Source organism: Chenopodium quinoa, unplaced genomic scaffold, assembly GCF_001683475.1.
Source record: "Chenopodium quinoa cultivar QQ74 unplaced genomic scaffold, ASM168347v1, whole genome shotgun sequence".
NCBI classification, from domain to species: Eukaryota; Viridiplantae; Streptophyta; class Magnoliopsida; order Caryophyllales; family Amaranthaceae; genus Chenopodium; species Chenopodium quinoa.
In genome coordinates, this window is record NW_018743074.1 from 1112113 (window position 1) to 1133072 (window position 20960).

A 20960-nucleotide genomic window follows, 5' to 3' on the forward strand; every position below is an offset into this window, starting at 1 on the left:
GGTTGCAGCGTCCATGATACGTTTCCATTTTCCGTTTTTGAAAGACGCACCGATCTTCTTGTTTTTGAACATAGTAGTGACCCGAGCCTCCACATCTTTGTTAATGTGCCATCGACAAAGTAAGTGCGAGGTTCCTGGAAACACTTCCCTCAATGCAGCACATAGCCCAAGCTCACGGTCTGTCAAGAAAACCGACGGCTCCTTATCATACCCAATCACGTCTCTCAACCTCTGCAAAACCCATCGATAGCTTGTCGTGCTCTCGTTGCGCATGAACACGTAAGCGACAAGAAAATTCTGATTTGTTGGTGTCACCTAACTATCTCAAAGAACGGCATACCGTATCGGTTAGTCTTGTAAGTGGAATCCATACCGATCACATAGGGGTACGTCCGTAGGATGTCTACCATGACCGGATGCGCCATAAAGGCGTGCTGTAAAACGCCTTCATCATCGGACATGACCCAGTAAACATACCGACTCTGTCTCGCCAAATATAGAAATTGCTGAACAACTCCTCTCCCATCAGACATCTCCTCTCTGAAGTCATTCCGGCAGTTGTAGATGTGTCTGATGTTTGGATGATCATCAGGAAATTGCTCCGCAATAGTCGCCATGATGTTACGCGGTGCAACCTTAGACTTCGTCATGTCACGCACAACCTGCTTCGCATTCGGGCTCAACCCACTAATTTTACGATGACCCTCTGGATACGCAATCATTGGATGGTTGTGGGTCCCAGTTACATCATCTTTTGCCCGGATAAACCAAGTATTGGTGACGAACTCGTAACATATCTTGATGTAGAAAGGACAACCAATCCCCTTGGTTTTGGTGTCCTTCTGAATTGCGTTCTCAAGATCTCTCGGCTTACTCCTGCGTCCCCGGTCACATCTTAAATATCGAACTGGTGGACCATCCCTCTGTTTGTTGAAAGACGCTTTCACCAAAATAAATCCCAGATTTATTGCAACAGCATCCGCCCATGTAACTGCATCGTCAAACGTTAGAAAAACCGTGTCTGTCACAAAATGTGCACTGTAATTCACAACGTCACCGTCGTCTTCAACCTCCGAATCCTAACAAAATAACATTACAAACAAATAAAACACGCAAGGATCAGTATTTTAAATTTAACAATAATAATAACAATAATAATACAAATAATCATAATAATAATAAAAATAACAATAATAACAATAATAATATTAATAGTAGTAATAATAATAATAATAATAATAATAATAATAATAATAATAATAATAATAACAATAACAATAACAATAACAATAATAATACTAATGATAATGATAATAATAATAACAATAATAATACTAATGATAATAATAATAACAATAACAATAATAATACTAATAATAATAACAACAATAACTACGTAACATTAACATATAATAACTAATATAATAATAATAACAACAATAGTAATAATAATAGTAGTAATAATATTAATAATAATCATAATCATAACAAAAATTTACAAAATTAACAAAACTAATATTAATAACCATAATAATAATAATAATAATAACAATAACAATTACGTAAAAAAAAAAAAACAAAAAAACAAAAAAAAACAAAAAAAAAGACACCCGCCCTTTATTTCCGGAAATCTGGGGGAGATCCGCCCAAAATTTCCGGATGTCCCCCAGTACATCTGGAAATTTTGGGCGGATCTCCCCCAGATTTCCGGAAATAAAGGGCGGATGTCCTATTTACAAAAAAAAAAAATATTCCGAATTACTTACAGATTCTTCCGTCGAATCCTCCGGCGTGTGAACGTTGTCGTCGTCCATCGTAAAACACCACTCCGTACACTTTCCTTTTCTGCCCCGGGATTTTTAAATTCCTCGGGATTGCCGTACAATGGTGGAACCGGGATTTTTTAATGCTCGGGATTTTTTTAACACAAGTGGTGGGCTCGGTAATGTTTTTAATGTTGTCGCTAACTAAATTTACCCATGGTGGACCCTTAAATAGATAAAATACCCACAAGGGCAAAAAAGTCATTTCAATTAAAAATGTGAACGTCACCCAGTAATTTGCGAACGACGAATAGCGATTCAGTTTCTTTATTATTTAAAAACTTGTACTCTCCCCATAACTGTCTAACTCAATAAACTTGTACTTCTCTAACTCAACTTAAGTACAACATTTGACTTTGCAATAAGGTATCGTTAGTTTGTTACATATGTTCAGTGCATAGTTGCATACATTACATGTCAAAAATTTGCCCATGTAATTAAAGAGACTAATACGGAGTAGTAAAAAATATCTCTCATATAATCAATTTCATTACAAATTTTTTACTCAATAACTTTCCTCATTAAATTGTTGTTAAAAAAAAAAAAAAAAAAAAAAAAAAAAAAAAAAAAAAAAAAAAAAAAACCTTTCCTTATTAAAAAAAAAAGAAAGAAAAGGTTTGAGAAAGTAGTGGTCATCAAAAGAACAACCATTCCATTGACCCATTAATCAATTCAACAAATTCACATCCATACATCCACTACTGTCCAGAGTGATCACTCATTCACTCCTACTCCGTATTGTATACTCAATACTCCCTACACAGATTATTAAAGTTTCATCATTGATCCAAAGGACCACAAAAAATCTTCTTTCATTTTCTCTCTCTAGCTTTTGCTATCTCTCTCTTGATACGATTAACATGGTATCAGAGCGTTTTTTTTTCCGCGATTTTCTGCTGTTGATTTTTGTTGTGTTCTTTGTTTGATGAGCTGCTTCGATTGTGGATTCTGTGCGATGTTCTCTATTTGAGGTGTTCTTCGTTTTCTGGTATGGTTGCTCGAACACTTGTTCTTCTCATTGCATGTGTTCGATTCCTTTGTTGATTGTTGGCTGAGATTGTGATTGTGTGTTTTTCTGAGCAGTTGATTCGTTGTTGATTGTTTTTTGATTGATTTGTTGCTGAATTGTTCGACTTCTCCGATTGCGATTGATTCTGAGATTTTTCTTTGATGTTGCGATTGAATTTTTGGTTCGATTACGGTGTTTAATGTTGCTCTTGGATTGATTCTTTGAATTTTTCTTGAAGATTGTGTGTGAAGTGTTTGTTTGAGGATATTTTCTTGGATTGAGGTTTTTCTGGAGATTATTGATCTTTTGGTGTTTGATTGAAAATTTCTTGAAAGTTGATTGTGAATCTGTTGAAAATGGTTGCGAATAGTTCACAATCTTCTATGGATCCTACTGCTGTGCCTGGTAGTGTTTACTATATTCATCCTTCGGATGCTTCAAACAAAACTCTTGTTTCTGATGTCTTTGATGGGAGTGGTTTTAGTGACTGTAAGAGATCTATTCTCCTAAGTTTGTCTTCCAGAAACAAGTTAGGTTTTATTGATGGTAGTGTACCACAACCTTCTGCTACTGATCCTGATCATAAGGCATGGTCTAGGTGCAATGATTTAGTTCTAGGATGGTTATTGTTTGCCCTAGAAAAGAGTATTGCAAAGAGTGTTTGGTTTTGTAAGACTGCAAAGGATCTATGGGATGACCTTGAAGAGAGGTTTGGTCATACTTCTTCTACTCAGCAGTATGCTTTGTATCAACAACTGGCTGATATTCAATAGGGTCCTAATGAATCTGTTTCTGTATTTTTCACCAAGATTAAGTCTATTTGGGATGAAATGGACATCAATGAGCCTTTACCTATTTGCTCCCGTGCTAATTGTACTTGTCTTATCACCAAGAAGATGCTTAAAATGCAACAAGATCAGAGGCTTATGATGTTTTTGATGAAGTTACATGAGAAATATGGAATGGTCAGAACAAACATTTTAATGATGCAACCTCTTCCAACTATATCCATTGCTTATAGATTGTGCATGCAAGAAGAAAAGCACAAGGAGATGAGTGTTAGTTCCTTGGCTAATACAGAGCCTATGGCTTTTGGAGCTGGAAGACGTTTCAATGACAGGCCATATGACAAGACTTATAGACAGCCTTCAACAGGAAATTTTGGTAACAATAAGTTTCAGAATGCTGTAGGTTATAAGAGGCAGTGGTTTTGTGATTATTGCAAACAATCTGGACATGGAATAGACAGGTGTTTCAAATTGAAGGGTTATCCACAAGGATGGAATGTTTGGAACAAGGAGTCTGAACAGAATGTGTATTCTCAGAATAATAAGAGAGCTGCTCATGTTGCTCAGGGTGGTGATTCTGATGTTGATCAGTCTCAAGTTCAGCAATCTTTTGTTGTCTCTGATGAAGTCCTTACACCTCAAATGGCAGTGGAACAATGCAGCAAGATAATGAACAGACTTGTTCAGCAGCAGCAGATTCATGATAATGAGAAGAGAGAGAGTCCTAAAGATCCAAACCAGTCTAGCACTGCTTTCTTTGCAGGTAAACACTGTCTCATGTCTTTTCTTCCTGATGTTTGGGTCATTGACAGTGGTGCTACAGACCACATATGTCATAATTTAGATGTTTTTCACTCTTACAAACAAATTTCTGACCTTGATAATACTATCACAATCCCTGATGGATCTAAGGTTTGTGTGACACGTATTGGAGAGGTCAAAATCACTGATGAGTTGATTCTAAAAGATGTTTTGTATGTCCCTGATTTTCAGTTTAATCTGATATCAGTCCACAAATTATGTGAAGATCTAAGTTGTTCTGTTTCTTTTTCTTCCAATTCTTGTGTCATTCAGGGACAACACATGACCCAAGCACTGCATCTTGGTGATCTGAGGCATGGTCTGTGTTTCGGGGTTTTCTGATGTCCTGCGGGAGAGTTACAACACCGAGACTGGAACCGGCCGCCTGTACCTGCAAAATAACGGAGACTCCTGAGAGCTCCGCCTCCAACGGTCAAGTTAGTACCTGATTAAGGAGTAATTAATACGGAAATTAAAGTGGTTTAGTCTCTCTAGGTGAGAGTGTTTAATGTATAATCCGTGTGTTATTAGAGTTCTCCTTCTCTTAATGAGGATTAAGAGGAGTATTTATAGTCTTGAGAAGCGTGCCAATCTCTAGGTTTAGGGTAAACCTAGGGCTGACCGGGCCTCTAAACAGGATTGGGCCTTGGTGGCCGGTTTTCCCATTTGGCATGGGTGGACACGTGGCGTGTCTCAATTGGTCCGCAGAGGACGAATCTGTAATTGACACGTGGCAGGCTCCTATTGGCCTACGTGAAAGACACGTGGCGGAACCTGGTTGGTCCACTTGTCAGACGGTGATTGGTGGATAAAAATCCCCTAATCATTTGCCCCTCACAGGTGGCACGTGACTGGTCACGTGTCGCCTGTGACAGGTGTCGCATGGTGACAGGCGACGGCCTGCTGCAGGTGTCACCTTGCAAATGGCCGAGTGATTTTCCCGCCCAAATTTTGAATTTGGAAGCGACCCTTCGCCTTCTCACTTTGCCTATATAAGGAAGTGCTGACTTCGGTCATTTTTCACATTTGAGAACTTCGCGAGAGAACATTCGGACCCCTGAACTTGCTCTGACACTTTTGTTGCCTACCGCCTGCTCTGACAAGCCGTTTGCAAGGGATTTCAGAATTTCATCAGTCATCACTCGTTCAGGTAACCGTCGGTTCTCTTATTCTTAATTTTTTTCTTATTATTATTTTTTGAAATGGCACCATGGAAGCACACGACACGACCTAAGTTAGTGATCAGCCGGTCACCGGGGACGGCTGAATCTAGGACTAGGAGTGCCGCCTGCCCTTTTCTGGACCCATCTTTGCCCTTTATACAAAGTCCGACTGTATCTGTGTCTATGCAGAACGTGATGGCCAGAACAAAGAAGACTGCTAGGATCTCAAACTCGGACGGCTCCTCCCAAAGGGTGCCCATTAGTGAAACATCTGACCAAGCGCCAGATGTAGAAAGGAAACAAGGCGGCTGCCAAGCCGACAGTTCTGAGGGAGGGGGCAAGGTGGTCCCTTCCCATTTTACCGTTGATATGTCCAACTTTTCTCCTGCTCCTTCTGAGGGAGAGGAGGCGGGCCCCTCTAGGAGAGGGGAGGAGTCGTCCTCTTCGGACTCGTCAGAGGACGAGTCCGAGTCCAGCTCTTCTGGCCACGCTTCTCCAGGCTCAGAAGAAAGAAACAGCCGCCTACAAGAGGCGAGGCTTTCTCATGCAGTTGAGAAGGGGAGCCATTGGGCGGAGCCGTCCGCCTCTTACAGAGAGGAAAACACCCCCTACTACTGCACGGTACCCCGGGGCCGGATCGCGGCCATGAAAGACAAAGTGGAGAGCTTTATAGCTAACCACAGAATGGGCCCCGGATTTTTACTGTTCGTGCCGGATCCAGAAGACACTGTCGTCTGGCCGGCTGGTACCAGCTATGATAGCGGCTGCTTTGGCTGCTATGAGGCGGCCATCAAAGCTGGACTGCGCTTCCCATTACATCCGGCTGTTCAGCGGATTTTAGATGGGTATGATTTGGGGTTATGGCAGTTAGCCCCCAACTCTTGGGTAAACGTACTCGGCTATGTGGCCGGGTGCGAAATGTACGGGGTGGAGCCAAGCTTCGAGGCTTTCGCCCACATGAACTATCTCAGCCGGACCCCTAAGTCGGGCGGTACCGGCTGGTATCAATTAACAAGCCATAGGGGCTACCTCATGACGAGAGGTAAGGCGAACAAATGGAAGGATTGGCGGAACACCTTCCTTATCATCGAGGGTTCAGACACGGAGCTGAACAAACGCTTTAACAAGTGGAATAGGGATCCGCCTCTTCTCGCAGGCGGCCGCAGCATGCCGCCTGTTCCCCCAAAGGCTAAAAAAGAGATCCTAGACAAAGGACTCTTCAAAGTAGAGACTAGGGTGAACTCTACTTCAGGGGTACGAGAGCAAGTACCCCTGAACTGCGTCCCGAGCTTTAAGTGGCTCTATGACGAGTACTTTTTGGCCGCCTGTGGCCTCAGCAGTCGGTGCTCTAGAGGTAGCCGGCCTGACAAATACTCTGTTTTTCACGCCTTGTTTACTTGAGATTTTTACTAACTTTGCTGTTTATTTTTTACAGCTGACGCCATGAGTAAAATAACAGCATCCAAGACTGCGGCGGCCATGTTGCGGGCCTCTCTCATGCAACAGTCTTGTACCGACTCCCCCAACAAGGGGGCACCCTTGGTAGGCCTCGAAACTCTTCCTCTTTTAGGAGTTGGCTTATGCATATACTAACTTTTTTTTTTTTTTTTTTTTTTTTTTCAGTCGGGCACTCCAAGAGCTTCTTCCTCGCAACAGCCGGACCCCAAGGCCCGGAGGACGACTGTTGCAAGCTCTCCTGGGTCTTCCAGGAAAACAGTGGCGGCTGAAAAGCAGCCGGCCACTTCTTCTAAAACTCCGGCGGGGCCGCCTAGAAGTATGGACAATTACTTGAAAGAACTCACTTGCTTTCTTCTTGACTAGGTCTAACTTGCTTTTTTACGCTTGATGCAGCCGGCCCTCAGGAACCTGACTTGGTAGAGGTAGCCAAGTCCATGATCAAAGCAGTTCCTCCATCTGAAAGGGAGGCGGTCAGGGGTGTCGGCACCCTTGACCTTGATGGGATTGCAGGGGTCCTTGCTGAGGTATACTTAGCATTTTTTGTATTTGAGTTCCAGGACGCCTGTTATCTTGTTTGGAAACTGACGTCTGTTCCCTTTTTACTTAGGCCCTGCTCCGAGTGAACGGCCTTCGCAAGCCGCTTGATCGGAAAAACAAAGAGGTAAAGGCTGCAAAAGCTATGGCCGCCTCTAACTGTGATAAGGCAATGTTTCAAATTGCCCAAAATGAAGTTCTGACAATTGATATTCTTTATTATCAGGCGCAGGCTGCCGCCGCTATCCGGGCTCAGTTAGAGGCGGCCCAGAAGAGGAACAGCGAGCTGGAGGCGACCGTCTCCAACCTCAAGGCCGAGCTTAAACCTCTCCGCCAAAAGATACTCTCCTACGATACCATGGAAAAATCCTTGGCTAACGTAAAAGAACGCCTGGTGACCCAGGAGAAGAGTCTAACCAAAGAGCTCTCGGAGAAGGCTGATCAAGAGAAGAGAGAGCTCTCGGAGAAGGCTGAGCAAGAGAAGAGAGAGCTCGTCCGAGAGATGATTGAAGACTCTTCCCAGATCCAGCGCATGACCTGGAGCCGCCTCTTCCCCAGTGCCGACTTTGCCTCGTGGGAAAAAACGTACCGCCAGTGTTCTGAAATATATAATCAAGAGATCCTGGCGGCTGCTGAGGACGAGGCGTTGGAGGAAGCCTTGGTTGAGGATGAGCCGGTTGTGGCGCTTGTGCCACTTGGGGGCAAGGCATCGAAAAAGGATGCAGCTGAAGCCGAGTCCAGCAAGAAGAGTGCTGACCAGGCGGCAACTGCTAATACTGAACTGTCCCCTTCTTAAGCTTAAAGTATTTTTTCCACGGCCTGCGTGCCGTTTGCTTTGTATTTACCCGGCCAGGGGGCCGGGGTTCTGAATATTTTTATCTTCATTAATGAAATCATTTTTTGCTTGAAATTTGTCTAAGTGTTGAATATTTGATATTGCATTGTACACTATATCGACTGTTTTGCATGGCCGATTATAGACAGGTACGGATGGTCCGCCTATGCCCCTGGACGACTGGTTGTCTGTTTCCAAGCTGGGCGATCAGTCGGCCATTTATTCAATCGGTCTGACCAAGTAAATAGTATTACCTAGTCGCCAAGGAATTAAGTAGGATAACAAGCGGCGGGTACCGGTTGTTTCCCTTTATTGCCAATGTTGGCTTTTAACTCGTAATTTGTTAACCTAGCAAGAGTAGTGGTTGAGAGCCCCTGTTTGTTAAAAACAGGCGGACGACTCATACCTTTTAGGCTCCATACTAAGTTTGAGTGACTATTAAGTTAACATAAGAGTTACTTAGTCTTCGTCACAATCTAGATTGAGTAGTAGAGGTACCAGGCGGCGGAGGCCGGCTGATCCCCTTGATTTGCCAATGTTTGTTGGCTATTAACTCAATAGGTTACCTAGTAGGAATAGGGGTTTGAGTGCCCTTGTTTGTTTAAAACAGGCGGACGACTCAAACTTTTTAGGTTCCATACCAAGTTTGAAGGAGTGACTATGAGTTAACGTTGGAGTTACTCAGTCGCCGCCACTTTTGTTTGAGAAGTAGAGGTACCAGGCGGCGTAGGCCGGCTAGACCCCTTGATTCGCCAATGTTTGTTGGCTATTAACTCAATAGGTACCCCCTGCATTTATCCCAAGTAATACAGGCGGTCATCTGACTCAGATGTCAACTGCTACCACTGGTTTGGTTAGTGATAGAGTTATCCTTGTCTCAAAAACGGCTACGTGGTTGCCCTTGGGGACAGTCGTATAGGTGCCGTGTAATTAGTTTATAGAACAATGTTCCACCCAAAAGGGAGCTGCTCTCTGCGACGAATTTCATCCGGAGGGATGCCGTCGGACGCTTGCTATGATGTTGGGACAGGTCGTATTAGTTTTGTAAATTGATCAGGTGGCTTGGCGCCTGGTCTGATCATTCGGCCGGTTGCCTTGGTAAGTTCTTGGTGAACGTAGGTGCTAAGTAAAAGAAGGGTAGCCGCCTGTAGGCACAGGGTCGGCCAGGCCCTAATCTTTTTAGCTAAGTATTGTGAGTAAAATACTCAATGGAGAGTAGCCGACTGTAAAGGTACAGACGGCATGCCCCTCGTAATACAAAATCGACTGTAAAGGTACAAAATTGAATATAAAAAAACCATGCACGCTTCGCTTAAAATTCCCTTATACCTTATACTGTTTTTTAAAAAAAAATTCCTTATACTTTTTTTAAAAAAATCCCTTATAAATTGTTTAAGAAAACTAAAAGTAACCTTACTTATTACTCCCTCCATTTTTAAATACTTGCTCCATTTTTTCCATGCACGGAATTTTAGGAGAAATTAGAGAAAGTAATAAAATACGGAGGTAGCGGGGTAGGTGGAAGAATAAAAAATTATAAAAAGCAAAAGTAGTTGAGAGAATTGGAAGAGAGAGAATATTAAATTAATAAAATATGATTTATGTTGGGTCCACTAGTTGAGAGAAATGAATTAAATATTGTAAAAGCTTTTCAAATAAGGAAATTAAATGGAGCAAGTATTTAAAAACGGTCGAAAATGGAAAATGGAGCACGTATTTAAAACGGATGGAGTATTAAAAAGCCATCCGGTTTAGTATACTTGTTTGTTGTTGCCACTCTTGGTCATCTTGAGTAATATGAAATCTACAATTATCTTGTTGTATGTAGGGGTGTTCAAAAATCGGTCTAGCTAGACAAAAAATGGACTGGACTAGACCGAATTGACGTCAAATCAGACTGAACCGAATTAACCAGTCCGGTATTTGGGTCTAGAAATATATTTTTCGGTCTTCAATCCAGTCCAAAATCCTATAAAACCGATGTTGGACTAGATTGGTTTTTTTTTTTTTTTTTTTTGCTTAAAAGTATGCGTAAAACCTTAAATAATGGTTAACATTATTGTTAATAAGCTTTAAAAACTTTAATCTTATGAGCTTTTAAATACAAAAAAAAGACGTTTAAATATAGTTTTTCCTATACTTTTTTCGAGTTTTCTATAAAATAATTAAAAATTTAAAATTTTGTATTTAAAAAAAATCTAAAATCGGTCCAAAGTAGTTCGGTTCAAATTTTAGACAAAACTAAATGGACCGGACTGACGTCAGATCAGACTGGACCAAATTAACCAGTCCAGTATTTGGGTCTAGAAATATATATATTTTGGTATTCAATTCCGTCCAAAATCCTATAAAACCGGTCTTTGACTAGATTGATTTATTTTTTGCTTAAAAGTATGCGTAAAACCTTAAATAATGGTTAGGATTATCGTTAGTAAGCTTAAAAAACTTTAATCTTAAGAGCTTTTTTGTAATAAAATACAATTTTTTTTTTCTCCTGGTATTCCCTTTTTATTTAATTTTTTTTTTAGTTTTTCCCTTTTTTTTTTTGGGTATTGTGTTTTTCTGTTTTTCCCCCAATTTTTTTTTGTTTTATGTTTTTCCTTTGTTTTTTAATTTATGTTTTTTTTTTGTCCTCGATTTTGTTGATTTGGTGCATGTTTTGATTTGAAAATATTTGTGTCCTTCATTTGTGGCATTAAAATAATTTTTTTCTTGATTTAGTTTTGCAATAGTTATTGTTATGTAATTTTTGTTGATTTAGTTTTACAATAATTCGTGATTTTATTTTAATAAGTTTGTTGTTGCTATGTATTGTTATTGTTATGCAAATTTGGTTTGGTTTGTATTGGTTTTTGCCGTTGTTGTTGTTATGTATTATGGTTGTTTACTTAAATTGTTGTTATTGTTATTGTTATTGTAATTGTTTTTTATTGGGTTGTCGTTGTTGCGCTTAAATTTTGGCAATTTTGTGGTTAATTATAGTTTTGATTTGGTCTGTTATTGTGTTGAAATTATTTGTAGTTTTGATTTTGTGGTTAATTATAGTTTTGATGTGGTTAATCCATGGATGGTAGCAAGTTGGTGTTTGGCCTACACCAAGAATAATAACCGCTGCGTTGAACCAAGTCGCAATAGGAAATAAATCTTGTATTGCAACCATCCAATGACGGGAATCAACCGCCCCGCCGTCCCATCGAATACGCTGCACATTGATCTCAAGTCTTCCAAGCCCATAAATCCTCTCATATAGGGCTTGATAACCGAGGACCTCATTCGCTATTGTCTCTTGAGCGTCATACCATCGGCCTTGATCACCGAAGAAGAACTCGGCCACACAACGAAACCCACAGTTCCCATCGCCAATGACATCCTTCCATCCTGTGATGAAAGGCAACATCGGCCCTGGAAGCATGTGTCGATAACGGCTTTGGCTAATGTCGTTTACATCTCCTGCACAGATGTAGGTTTCAGTTAATAGTTTAGTGAACGCTGATTTATGTGAAAAACACAACACTCAATCGTACCTGTTTGTCGTGCGCCGCGTTCAGTGTGTTGGCGGTTTACATGTTCAAAATAAGAACGATCACGTCTTGTATCATTGTTTCTTGGTCGACCATGAACCCGGTGGTTTACAGCAGGCTCTCTGAGATCGGAATGATCCGGATGCAACTCCTCTTCAATGATGCGAGACACGTTTCGAAGAACAGCAGGATCACTATCGAACACCTCCTCCATCAGAGTACGAAAATGTGCGGCATCCTCGGTCGAATCATTGCGAGGCACCGTCCCACCATCTCTAGAACCAATAACCAAGGTCCTCCAAAACGGGTGAATTTGTCGTATGTACAATCCTGTCCCAGCAGCTAGCGAATCATGTATCTGGCATGCACAGGGCAACCCGTGGGTCACACGCATTGCACATCCACATCGTTCGTGCACTTGATAACTCAGCTCCTTCATCCTCCTTGTCTCCTCATCGAGAACCTTCAAACAATGCTGAGACACCTTCCCGTTTATACGTGACAGTGGCAACTGTCGGTACTTTTGACCTATCTTCGACCTAGAAGCCTCCAAACCATTACGAATTGCGATGATTTGATTACCAATGTGGCTATGAACTCGAGCCCATACGGTATCCAAAGAACCTGCACATTACAAAGAAAAACCGTTATGATTTGTAACTGAAATTCCTAGATAAAAGTACATACATGAAGTACAATAAGCAAACACCAAACCTGTCGAGGAATCAAACCACATCTTCACGGCCGAATGTTGGCTCTCAACTCTGCATGTGCTGGTGTTTCCATAATGTAGAACTTGGTTTGTCCAAAATGTCACGAACTTCGTTTTACGACAAAGCCATATGTTCTCTACATATTGTATCAGTGCTGGATAACTTGCCCACCTATCTTTCATGTTTTCTACAGCGGCCTCATAATCTTCCTCGGTTGCAGCGTCCATGATACGTTTCCATTTTCCGTTTTTGAAAGACGCACCGATCTTCTTGTTTTTGAACATAGTAGTGACCCGAGCCTCCACATCTTTGTTAATGTGCCATCGACAAAGTAAGTGCGAGGTTCCTGGAAACACTTCCCTCAATGCAGCACATAGCCCAAGCTCACGGTCTGTCAAGAAAACCGACGGCTCCTTATCATACCCAATCACGTCTCTCAACCTCTGCAAAACCCATCGATAGCTTGTCGTGCTCTCGTTGCGCATGAACACGTAAGCGACAAGAAAATTCTGATTTGTTGGTGTCACCTAACTATCTCAAAGAACGGCATACCGTATCGGTTAGTCTTGTAAGTGGAATCCATACCGATCACATAGGGGTACGTCCGTAGGATGTCTACCATGACCGGATGCGCCATAAAGGCGTGCTGTAAAACGCCTTCATCATCGGACATGACCCAGTAAACATACCGACTCTGTCTCGCCAAATATAGAAATTGCTGAACAACTCCTCTCCCATCAGACATCTCCTCTCTGAAGTCATTCCGGCAGTTGTAGATGTGTCTGATGTTTGGATGATCATCAGGAAATTGCTCCGCAATAGTCGCCATGATGTTACGCGGTGCAACCTTAGACTTCGTCATGTCACGCACAACCTGCTTCGCATTCGGGCTCAACCCACTAATTTTACGATGACCCTCTGGATACGCAATCATTGGATGGTTGTGGGTCCCAGTTACATCATCTTTTGCCCGGATAAACCAAGTATTGGTGACGAACTCGTAACATATCTTGATGTAGAAAGGACAACCAATCCCCTTGGTTTTGGTGTCCTTCTGAATTGCGTTCTCAAGATCTCTCGGCTTACTCCTGCGTCCCCGGTCACATCTTAAATATCGAACTGGTGGACCATCCCTCTGTTTGTTGAAAGACGCTTTCACCAAAATAAATCCCAGATTTATTGCAACAGCATCCGCCCATGTAACTGCATCGTCAAACGTTAGAAAAACCGTGTCTGTCACAAAATGTGCACTGTAATTCACAACGTCACCGTCGTCTTCAACCTCCGAATCCTAACAAAATAACATTACAAACAAATAAAACACGCAAGGATCAGTATTTTAAATTTAACAATAATAATAACAATAATAATACAAATAATCATAATAATAATAAAAATAACAATAATAACAATAATAATATTAATAGTAGTAATAATAATAATAATAATAATAATAATAATAATAATAATAATAATAATAACAATAACAATAACAATAACAATAATAATACTAATGATAATGATAATAATAATAACAATAATAATACTAATGATAATAATAATAACAATAACAATAATAATACTAATAATAATAACAACAATAACTACGTAACATTAACATATAATAACTAATATAATAATAATAACAACAATAGTAATAATAATAGTAGTAATAATATTAATAATAATCATAATCATAACAAAAATTTACAAAATTAACAAAACTAATATTAATAACCATAATAATAATAATAATAATAACAATAACAATTACGTAAAAAAAAAAAACAAAAAAACAAAAAAAAACAAAAAAAAAGACACCCGCCCTTTATTTCCGGAAATCTGGGGGAGATCCGCCCAAAATTTCCGGATGTCCCCCAGTACATCTGGAAATTTTGGGCGGATCTCCCCCAGATTTCCGGAAATAAAGGGCGGATGTCCTATTTACAAAAAAAAAAAAATATTCCGAATTACTTACAGATTCTTCCGTCGAATCCTCCGGCGTGTGAACGTTGTCGTCGTCCATCGTAAAACACCACTCCGTACACTTTCCTTTTCTGCCCCGGGATTTTTAAATTCCTCGGGATTGCCGTACAATGGTGGAACCGGGATTTTTTAATGCTCGGGATTTTTTTAACACAAGTGGTGGGCTCGGTAATGTTTTTAATGTTGTCGCTAACTAAATTTACCCATGGTGGACCCTTAAATAGATAAAATACCCACAAGGGCAAAAAAGTCATTTCAATTAAAAATGTGAACGTCACCCAGTAATTTGCGAACGACGAATAGCGATTCAGTTTCTTTATTATTTAAAAACTTGTACTCTCCCCATAACTGTCTAACTCAATAAACTTGTACTTCTCTAACTCAACTTAAGTACAACATTTGACTTTGCAATAAGGTATCGTTAGTTTGTTACATATGTTCAGTGCATAGTTGCATACATTACATGTCAAAAATTTGCCCATGTAATTAAAGAGACTAATACGGAGTAGTAAAAAATATCTCTCATATAATCAATTTCATTACAAATTTTTTACTCAATAACTTTCCTCATTAAATTGTTGTTAAAAAAAAAAAAAAAAAAAAAAAAAAAAAAAAAAAAAAAAAAACCTTTCCTTATTAAAAAAAAAAGAAAGAAAAGGTTTGAGAAAGTAGTGGTCATCAAAAGAACAACCATTCCATTGACCCATTAATCAATTCAACAAATTCACATCCATACATCCACTACTGTCCAGAGTGATCACTCATTCACTCCTACTCCGTATTGTATACTCAATACTCCCTACACAGATTATTAAAGTTTCATCATTGATCCAAAGGACCACAAAAAATCTTCTTTCATTTTCTCTCTCTAGCTTTTGCTATCTCTCTCTTGATACGATTAACATGGTATCAGAGCGTTTTTTTTTCCGCGATTTTCTGCTGTTGATTTTTGTTGTGTTCTTTGTTTGATGAGCTGCTTCGATTGTGGATTCTGTGCGATGTTCTCTATTTGAGGTGTTCTTCGTTTTCTGGTATGGTTGCTCGAACACTTGTTCTTCTCATTGCATGTGTTCGATTCCTTTGTTGATTGTTGGCTGAGATTGTGATTGTGTGTTTTTCTGAGCAGTTGATTCGTTGTTGATTGTTTTTTGATTGATTTGTTGCTGAATTGTTCGACTTCTCCGATTGCGATTGATTCTGAGATTTTTCTTTGATGTTGCGATTGAATTTTTGGTTCGATTACGGTGTTTAATGTTGCTCTTGGATTGATTCTTTGAATTTTTCTTGAAGATTGTGTGTGAAGTGTTTGTTTGAGGATATTTTCTTGGATTGAGGTTTTTCTGGAGATTATTGATCTTTTGGTGTTTGATTGAAAATTTCTTGAAAGTTGATTGTGAATCTGTTGAAAATGGTTGCGAATAGTTCACAATCTTCTATGGATCCTACTGCTGTGCCTGGTAGTGTTTACTATATTCATCCTTCGGATGCTTCAAACAAAACTCTTGTTTCTGATGTCTTTGATGGGAGTGGTTTTAGTGACTGTAAGAGATCTATTCTCCTAAGTTTGTCTTCCAGAAACAAGTTAGGTTTTATTGATGGTAGTGTACCACAACCTTCTGCTACTGATCCTGATCATAAGGCATGGTCTAGGTGCAATGATTTAGTTCTAGGATGGTTATTGTTTGCCCTAGAAAAGAGTATTGCAAAGAGTGTTTGGTTTTGTAAGACTGCAAAGGATCTATGGGATGACCTTGAAGAGAGGTTTGGTCATACTTCTTCTACTCAGCAGTATGCTTTGTATCAACAACTGGCTGATATTCAATAGGGTCCTAATGAATCTGTTTCTGTATTTTTCACCAAGATTAAGTCTATTTGGGATGAAATGGACATCAATGAGCCTTTACCTATTTGCTCCCGTGCTAATTGTACTTGTCTTATCACCAAGAAGATGCTTAAAATGCAACAAGATCAGAGGCTTATGATGTTTTTGATGAAGTTACATGAGAAATATGGAATGGTCAGAACAAACATTTTAATGATGCAACCTCTTCCAACTATATCCATTGCTTATAGATTGTGCATGCAAGAAGAAAAGCACAAGGAGATGAGTGTTAGTTCCTTGGCTAATACAGAGCCTATGGCTTTTGGAGCTGGAAGACGTTTCAATGACAGGCCATATGACAAGACTTATAGACAGCCTTCAACAGGAAATTTTGGTAACAATAAGTTTCAGAATGCTGTAGGTTATAAGAGGCAGTGGTTTTGTGATTATTGCAAACAATCTGGACATGGAATAGACAGGTGTTTCAAATTGAAGGGTTATCCACAAGGATGGAATGTTTGGAACAAGGAGTCTGAACAGAATGTGTATTCTCAGAATAATAAGAGAGCTGCTCATGTTGCTCAGGGTGGTGATTCTGATGTTGATCAGTCTCAAGTTCAGCAATCTTTTGTTGTCTCTGATGAAGTCCTTACACCTCAAATGGCAGTGGAACAATGCAGCAAGATAATGAACAGACTTGTTCAGCAGCAGCAGATTCATGATAATGAGAAGAGAGAGAGTCCTAAAGATCCAAACCAGTCTAGCACTGCTTTCTTTGCAGGTAAACACTGTCTCATGTCTTTTCTTCCTGATGTTTGGGTCATTGACAGTGGTGCTACAGACCACATATGTCATAATTTAGATGTTTTTCACTCTTACAAACAAATTTCTGACCTTGATAATACTATCACAATCCCTGATGGATCTAAGGTTTGTGTGACACGTATTGGAGAGGTCAAAATCACTGATGAGTTGATTCTAAAAGATGTTTTGTATGTCCCTGATTTTCAGTTTAATCTGATATCAGTCCACAAATTATGTGAAGATCTAAGTTGTTCTGTTTCTTTTTCTTCCAATTCTTGTGTCATTCAGGGACAACACATGACCCAAGCACTGCATCTTGGTGATCTGAGGCATGGTCTGTGTTTCGGGGTTTTCTGATGTCCTGCGGGAGAGTTACAACACCGAGACTGGAACCGGCCGCCTGTACCTGCAAAATAACGGAGACTCCTGAGAGCTCCGCCTCCAACGGTCAAGTTAGTACCTGATTAAGGAGTAATTAATACGGAAATTAAAGTGGTTTAGTCTCTCTAGGTGAGAGTGTTTAATGTATAATCCGTGTGTTATTAGAGTTCTCCTTCTCTTAATGAGGATTAAGAGGAGTATTTATAGTCTTGAGAAGCGTGCCAATCTCTAGGTTTAGGGTAAACCTAGGGCTGACCGGGCCTCTAAACAGGATTGGGCCTTGGTGGCCGGTTTTCCCATTTGGCATGGGTGGACACGTGGCGTGTCTCAATTGGTCCGCAGAGGACGAATCTGTAATTGACACGTGGCAGGCTCCTATTGGCCTACGTGAAAGACACGTGGCGGAACCTGGTTGGTCCACTTGTCAGACGGTGATTGGTGGATAAAAATCCCCTAATCATTTGCCCCTCACAGGTGGCACGTGACTGGTCACGTGTCGCCTGTGACAGGTGTCGCATGGTGACAGGCGACGGCCTGCTGCAGGTGTCACCTTGCAAATGGCCGAGTGATTTTCCCGCCCAAATTTTGAATTTGGAAGCGACCCTTCGCCTTCTCACTTTGCCTATATAAGGAAGTGCTGACTTCGGTCATTTTTCACATTTGAGAACTTCGCGAGAGAACATTCGGACCCCTGAACTTGCTCTGACACTTTTGTTGCCTACCGCCTGCTCTGACAAGCCGTTTGCAAGGGATTTCAGAATTTCATCAGTCATCACTCGTTCAGGTAACCGTCGGTTCTCTTATTCTTAATTTTTTTCTTATTATTATTTTTTGAAATGGCACCATGGAAGCACACGACACGACCTAAGTTAGTGATCAGCCGGTCACCGGGGACGGCTGAATCTAGGACTAGGAGTGCCGCCTGCCCTTTTCTGGACCCATCTTTGCCCTTTATACAAAGTCCGACTGTATCTGTGTCTATGCAGAACGTGATGGCCAGAACAAAGAAGACTGCTAGGATCTCAAACTCGGACGGCTCCTCCCAAAGGGTGCCCATTAGTGAAACATCTGACCAAGCGCCAGATGTAGAAAGGAAACAAGGCGGCTGCCAAGCCGACAGTTCTGAGGGAGGGGGCAAGGTGGTCCCTTCCCATTTTACCGTTGATATGTCCAACTTTTCTCCTGCTCCTTCTGAGGGAGAGGAGGCGGGCCCCTCTAGGAGAGGGGAGGAGTCGTCCTCTTCGGACTCGTCAGAGGACGAGTCCGAGTCCAGCTCTTCTGGCCACGCTTCTCCAGGCTCAGAAGAAAGAAACAGCCGCCTACAAGAGGCGAGGCTTTCTCATGCAGTTGAGAAGGGGAGCCATTGGGCGGAGCCGTCCGCCTCTTACAGAGAGGAAAACACCCCCTACTACTGCACGGTACCCCGGGGCCGGATCGCGGCCATGAAAGACAAAGTGGAGAGCTTTATAGCTAACCACAGAATGGGCCCCGGATTTTTACTGTTCGTGCCGGATCCAGAAGACACTGTCGTCTGGCCGGCTGGTACCAGCTATGATAGCGGCTGCTTTGGCTGCTATGAGGCGGCCATCAAAGCTGGACTGCGCTTCCCATTACATCCGGCTGTTCAGCGGATTTTAGATGGGTATGATTTGGGGTTATGGCAGTTAGCCCCCAACTCTTGGGTAAACGTACTCGGCTATGTGGCCGGGTGCGAAATGTACGGGGTGGAGCCAAGCTTCGAGGCTTTCGCCCACATGAACTATCTCAGCCGGACCCCTAAGTCGGGCGGTACCGGCTGGTATCAATTAACAAGCCACAGGGGCTACCTCATGACGAGAGGTAAGGCGAACAAATGGAAGGATTGGCGGAACACCTTCCTTATCATCGAGGGTTCAGACACGGAGCTGAACAAACGCTTTAACAAGTGGAATAGGGATCCGCCTCTTCTCGCAGGCGGCCGCAGCATGCCGCCTGTTCCCCCAAAGGCTAAAAAAGAGATCCTAGACAAAGGACTCTTCAAAGTAGAGACTAGGGTGAACTCTACTTCAGGGGTACGAGAGCAAGTACCCCTGAACTGCGTCCCGAGCTTTAAGTGGCTCTATGACGAGTACTTTTTGGCCGCCTGTGGCCTCAGCAGTCGGTGCTCTAGAGGTAGCCGGCCTGACAAATACTCTATTTTTCACGCCTTGTTTACTTGAGATTTTTACTAACTTTGCTGTTTATTTTTTGCAGCTGACGCCATGAGTAAAATAACAGCATCCAAGACTGCGGCGGCCATGTTGCGGGCCTCTCTCATGCAACAGTCTTGTACCGACTCCCCCAACAAGGGGGCACCCTTGGTAGGCCTCGAAACTCTTCCTCTTTTAGGAGTTGGCTTATGCATATACTAACTTTTTTTTTTTTTTTTTTTTCAGTCGGGCACTCCAAGAGCTTCTTCCTCGCAACAGCCGGACCCCAAGGCCCGGAGGACGACTGTTGCAAGCTCTCCTGGGTCTTCCAGGAAAACAGTGGCGGCTGAAAAGCAGCCGGCCACTTCTTCTAAAACTCCGGCGGGGCCGCCTAGAAGTATGGACAATTACTTGAAAGAACTCACTTGCTTTCTTCTTGACTAGGTCTAACTTGCTTTTTTACGCTTGATGCAGCCGGCCCTCAGGAACCTGACTTGGTAGAGGTAGCCAAGTCCATGATCAAAGCAGTTCCTCCATCTGAAAGGGAGGCGGTCAGGGGTGTCGGCACCCTTGACCTTGATGGGATTGCAGGGGTCCTTGCTGAGGTATACTTAGCATTTTTTGTATTTGAGTTCCAGGACGCCTGTTATCTTGTTTGGAAACTGACGTCTGTTCCCTTTTTACTTAGGCCCTGCTCCGAGTGAACGGCCTTCGCAAGCCGCTTGATCGGAAAAACAAAGAGGTAAAGGCTGCAAAAGCTATGGCCGCCTCTAACTGTGATAAGGCAATGTTTCAAATTGCCCAAAATGAAGTTCTGACAATTGATATTCTTTATTATCAGGCGCAGGCTGCCGCCGCTATCCGGGCTCAGTTAGAGGCGGCCCAGAAGAGGAACAGCGAGCTGGAGGCGACCGTCTCCAACCTCAAGGCCGAGCTTAAACCTCTCCGCCAAAAGATACTCTCCTACGATACCATGGAAAAATCCTTGGCTAACGTAAAAGAACGCCTGGTGACCCAGGAGAAGAGTCTAACCAAAGAGCTCTCGGAGAAGGCTGATCAAGAGAAGAGAGAGCTCTCGGAGAAGGCTGAGCAAGAGAAGAGAGAGCTCGTCCGAGAGATGATTGAAGACTCTTCCCAGATCCAGCGCATGACCT

At 41.8% G+C, this 20960-nt stretch overlaps 3 protein-coding genes across 3 annotated transcripts; 1 reads left to right on the top strand and 2 right to left on the bottom strand.

Moving 5' to 3' along the window:
- Nucleotides 1-311: 311 nt before the first annotated feature.
- Nucleotides 312-1814, bottom strand: LOC110731489 (protein FAR1-RELATED SEQUENCE 5-like). Its single transcript, XM_021911340.1, has 2 exons — nucleotides 1767-1814; nucleotides 312-1079 (listed from the first exon to the last, which is right to left on the bottom strand). The coding sequence occupies exons 1-2, from the start codon at nucleotides 1812-1814 to the stop codon at nucleotides 312-314; spliced, it is 816 nt and encodes a 271-aa protein (XP_021767032.1).
- A 344-nt stretch (nucleotides 1815-2158) lies between these two features.
- LOC110731609 lies at nucleotides 2159-4743 on the top strand. The gene is made up of 2 exons (XM_021911479.1): nucleotides 2159-4383; nucleotides 4695-4743. The coding sequence occupies exons 1-2, from the start codon at nucleotides 3663-3665 to the stop codon at nucleotides 4727-4729; spliced, it is 756 nt and encodes a 251-aa protein (XP_021767171.1). The 5' UTR covers nucleotides 2159-3662; the 3' UTR covers nucleotides 4730-4743.
- An 8425-nt stretch (nucleotides 4744-13168) lies between these two features.
- LOC110731490 (protein FAR1-RELATED SEQUENCE 5-like) lies at nucleotides 13169-14671 on the bottom strand. The gene is made up of 2 exons (XM_021911341.1): nucleotides 14624-14671; nucleotides 13169-13936 (listed from the first exon to the last, which is right to left on the bottom strand). Exons 1-2 carry the CDS (start codon nucleotides 14669-14671, stop codon nucleotides 13169-13171), a joined length of 816 nt encoding a protein of 271 aa, XP_021767033.1.
- Nucleotides 14672-20960: the final 6289 nt, after the last annotated feature.

What these genes read in the sequence shown, in the direction of transcription:
- LOC110731489 (XM_021911340.1), bottom strand. Translation starts at nt 1,814, where the DNA reads ATGGACGACGACAACGTTCACACGCCGGAGGATTCGACGGAAGAATCT. An exon ending in AGGATTCGACGGAAGAATCT is followed by an intron (nt 1,080 to 1,766) that starts GTAAGTAATTCG and finishes TTATTTTGTTAG; the next exon opens with GATTCGGAGGTTGAAGACGA.
- LOC110731490 (XM_021911341.1), bottom strand. Translation starts at nt 14,671, where the DNA reads ATGGACGACGACAACGTTCACACGCCGGAGGATTCGACGGAAGAATCT. An exon ending in AGGATTCGACGGAAGAATCT is followed by an intron (nt 13,937 to 14,623) that starts GTAAGTAATTCG and finishes TTATTTTGTTAG; the next exon opens with GATTCGGAGGTTGAAGACGA.
- LOC110731609 (XM_021911479.1), top strand. Translation starts at nt 3,663, where the DNA reads ATGGACATCAATGAGCCTTTACCTATTTGCTCCCGTGCTAATTGTACT. An exon ending in TAGCACTGCTTTCTTTGCAG is followed by an intron (nt 4,384 to 4,694) that starts GTAAACACTGTC and finishes TGTGTCATTCAG; the next exon opens with GGACAACACATGACCCAAGC.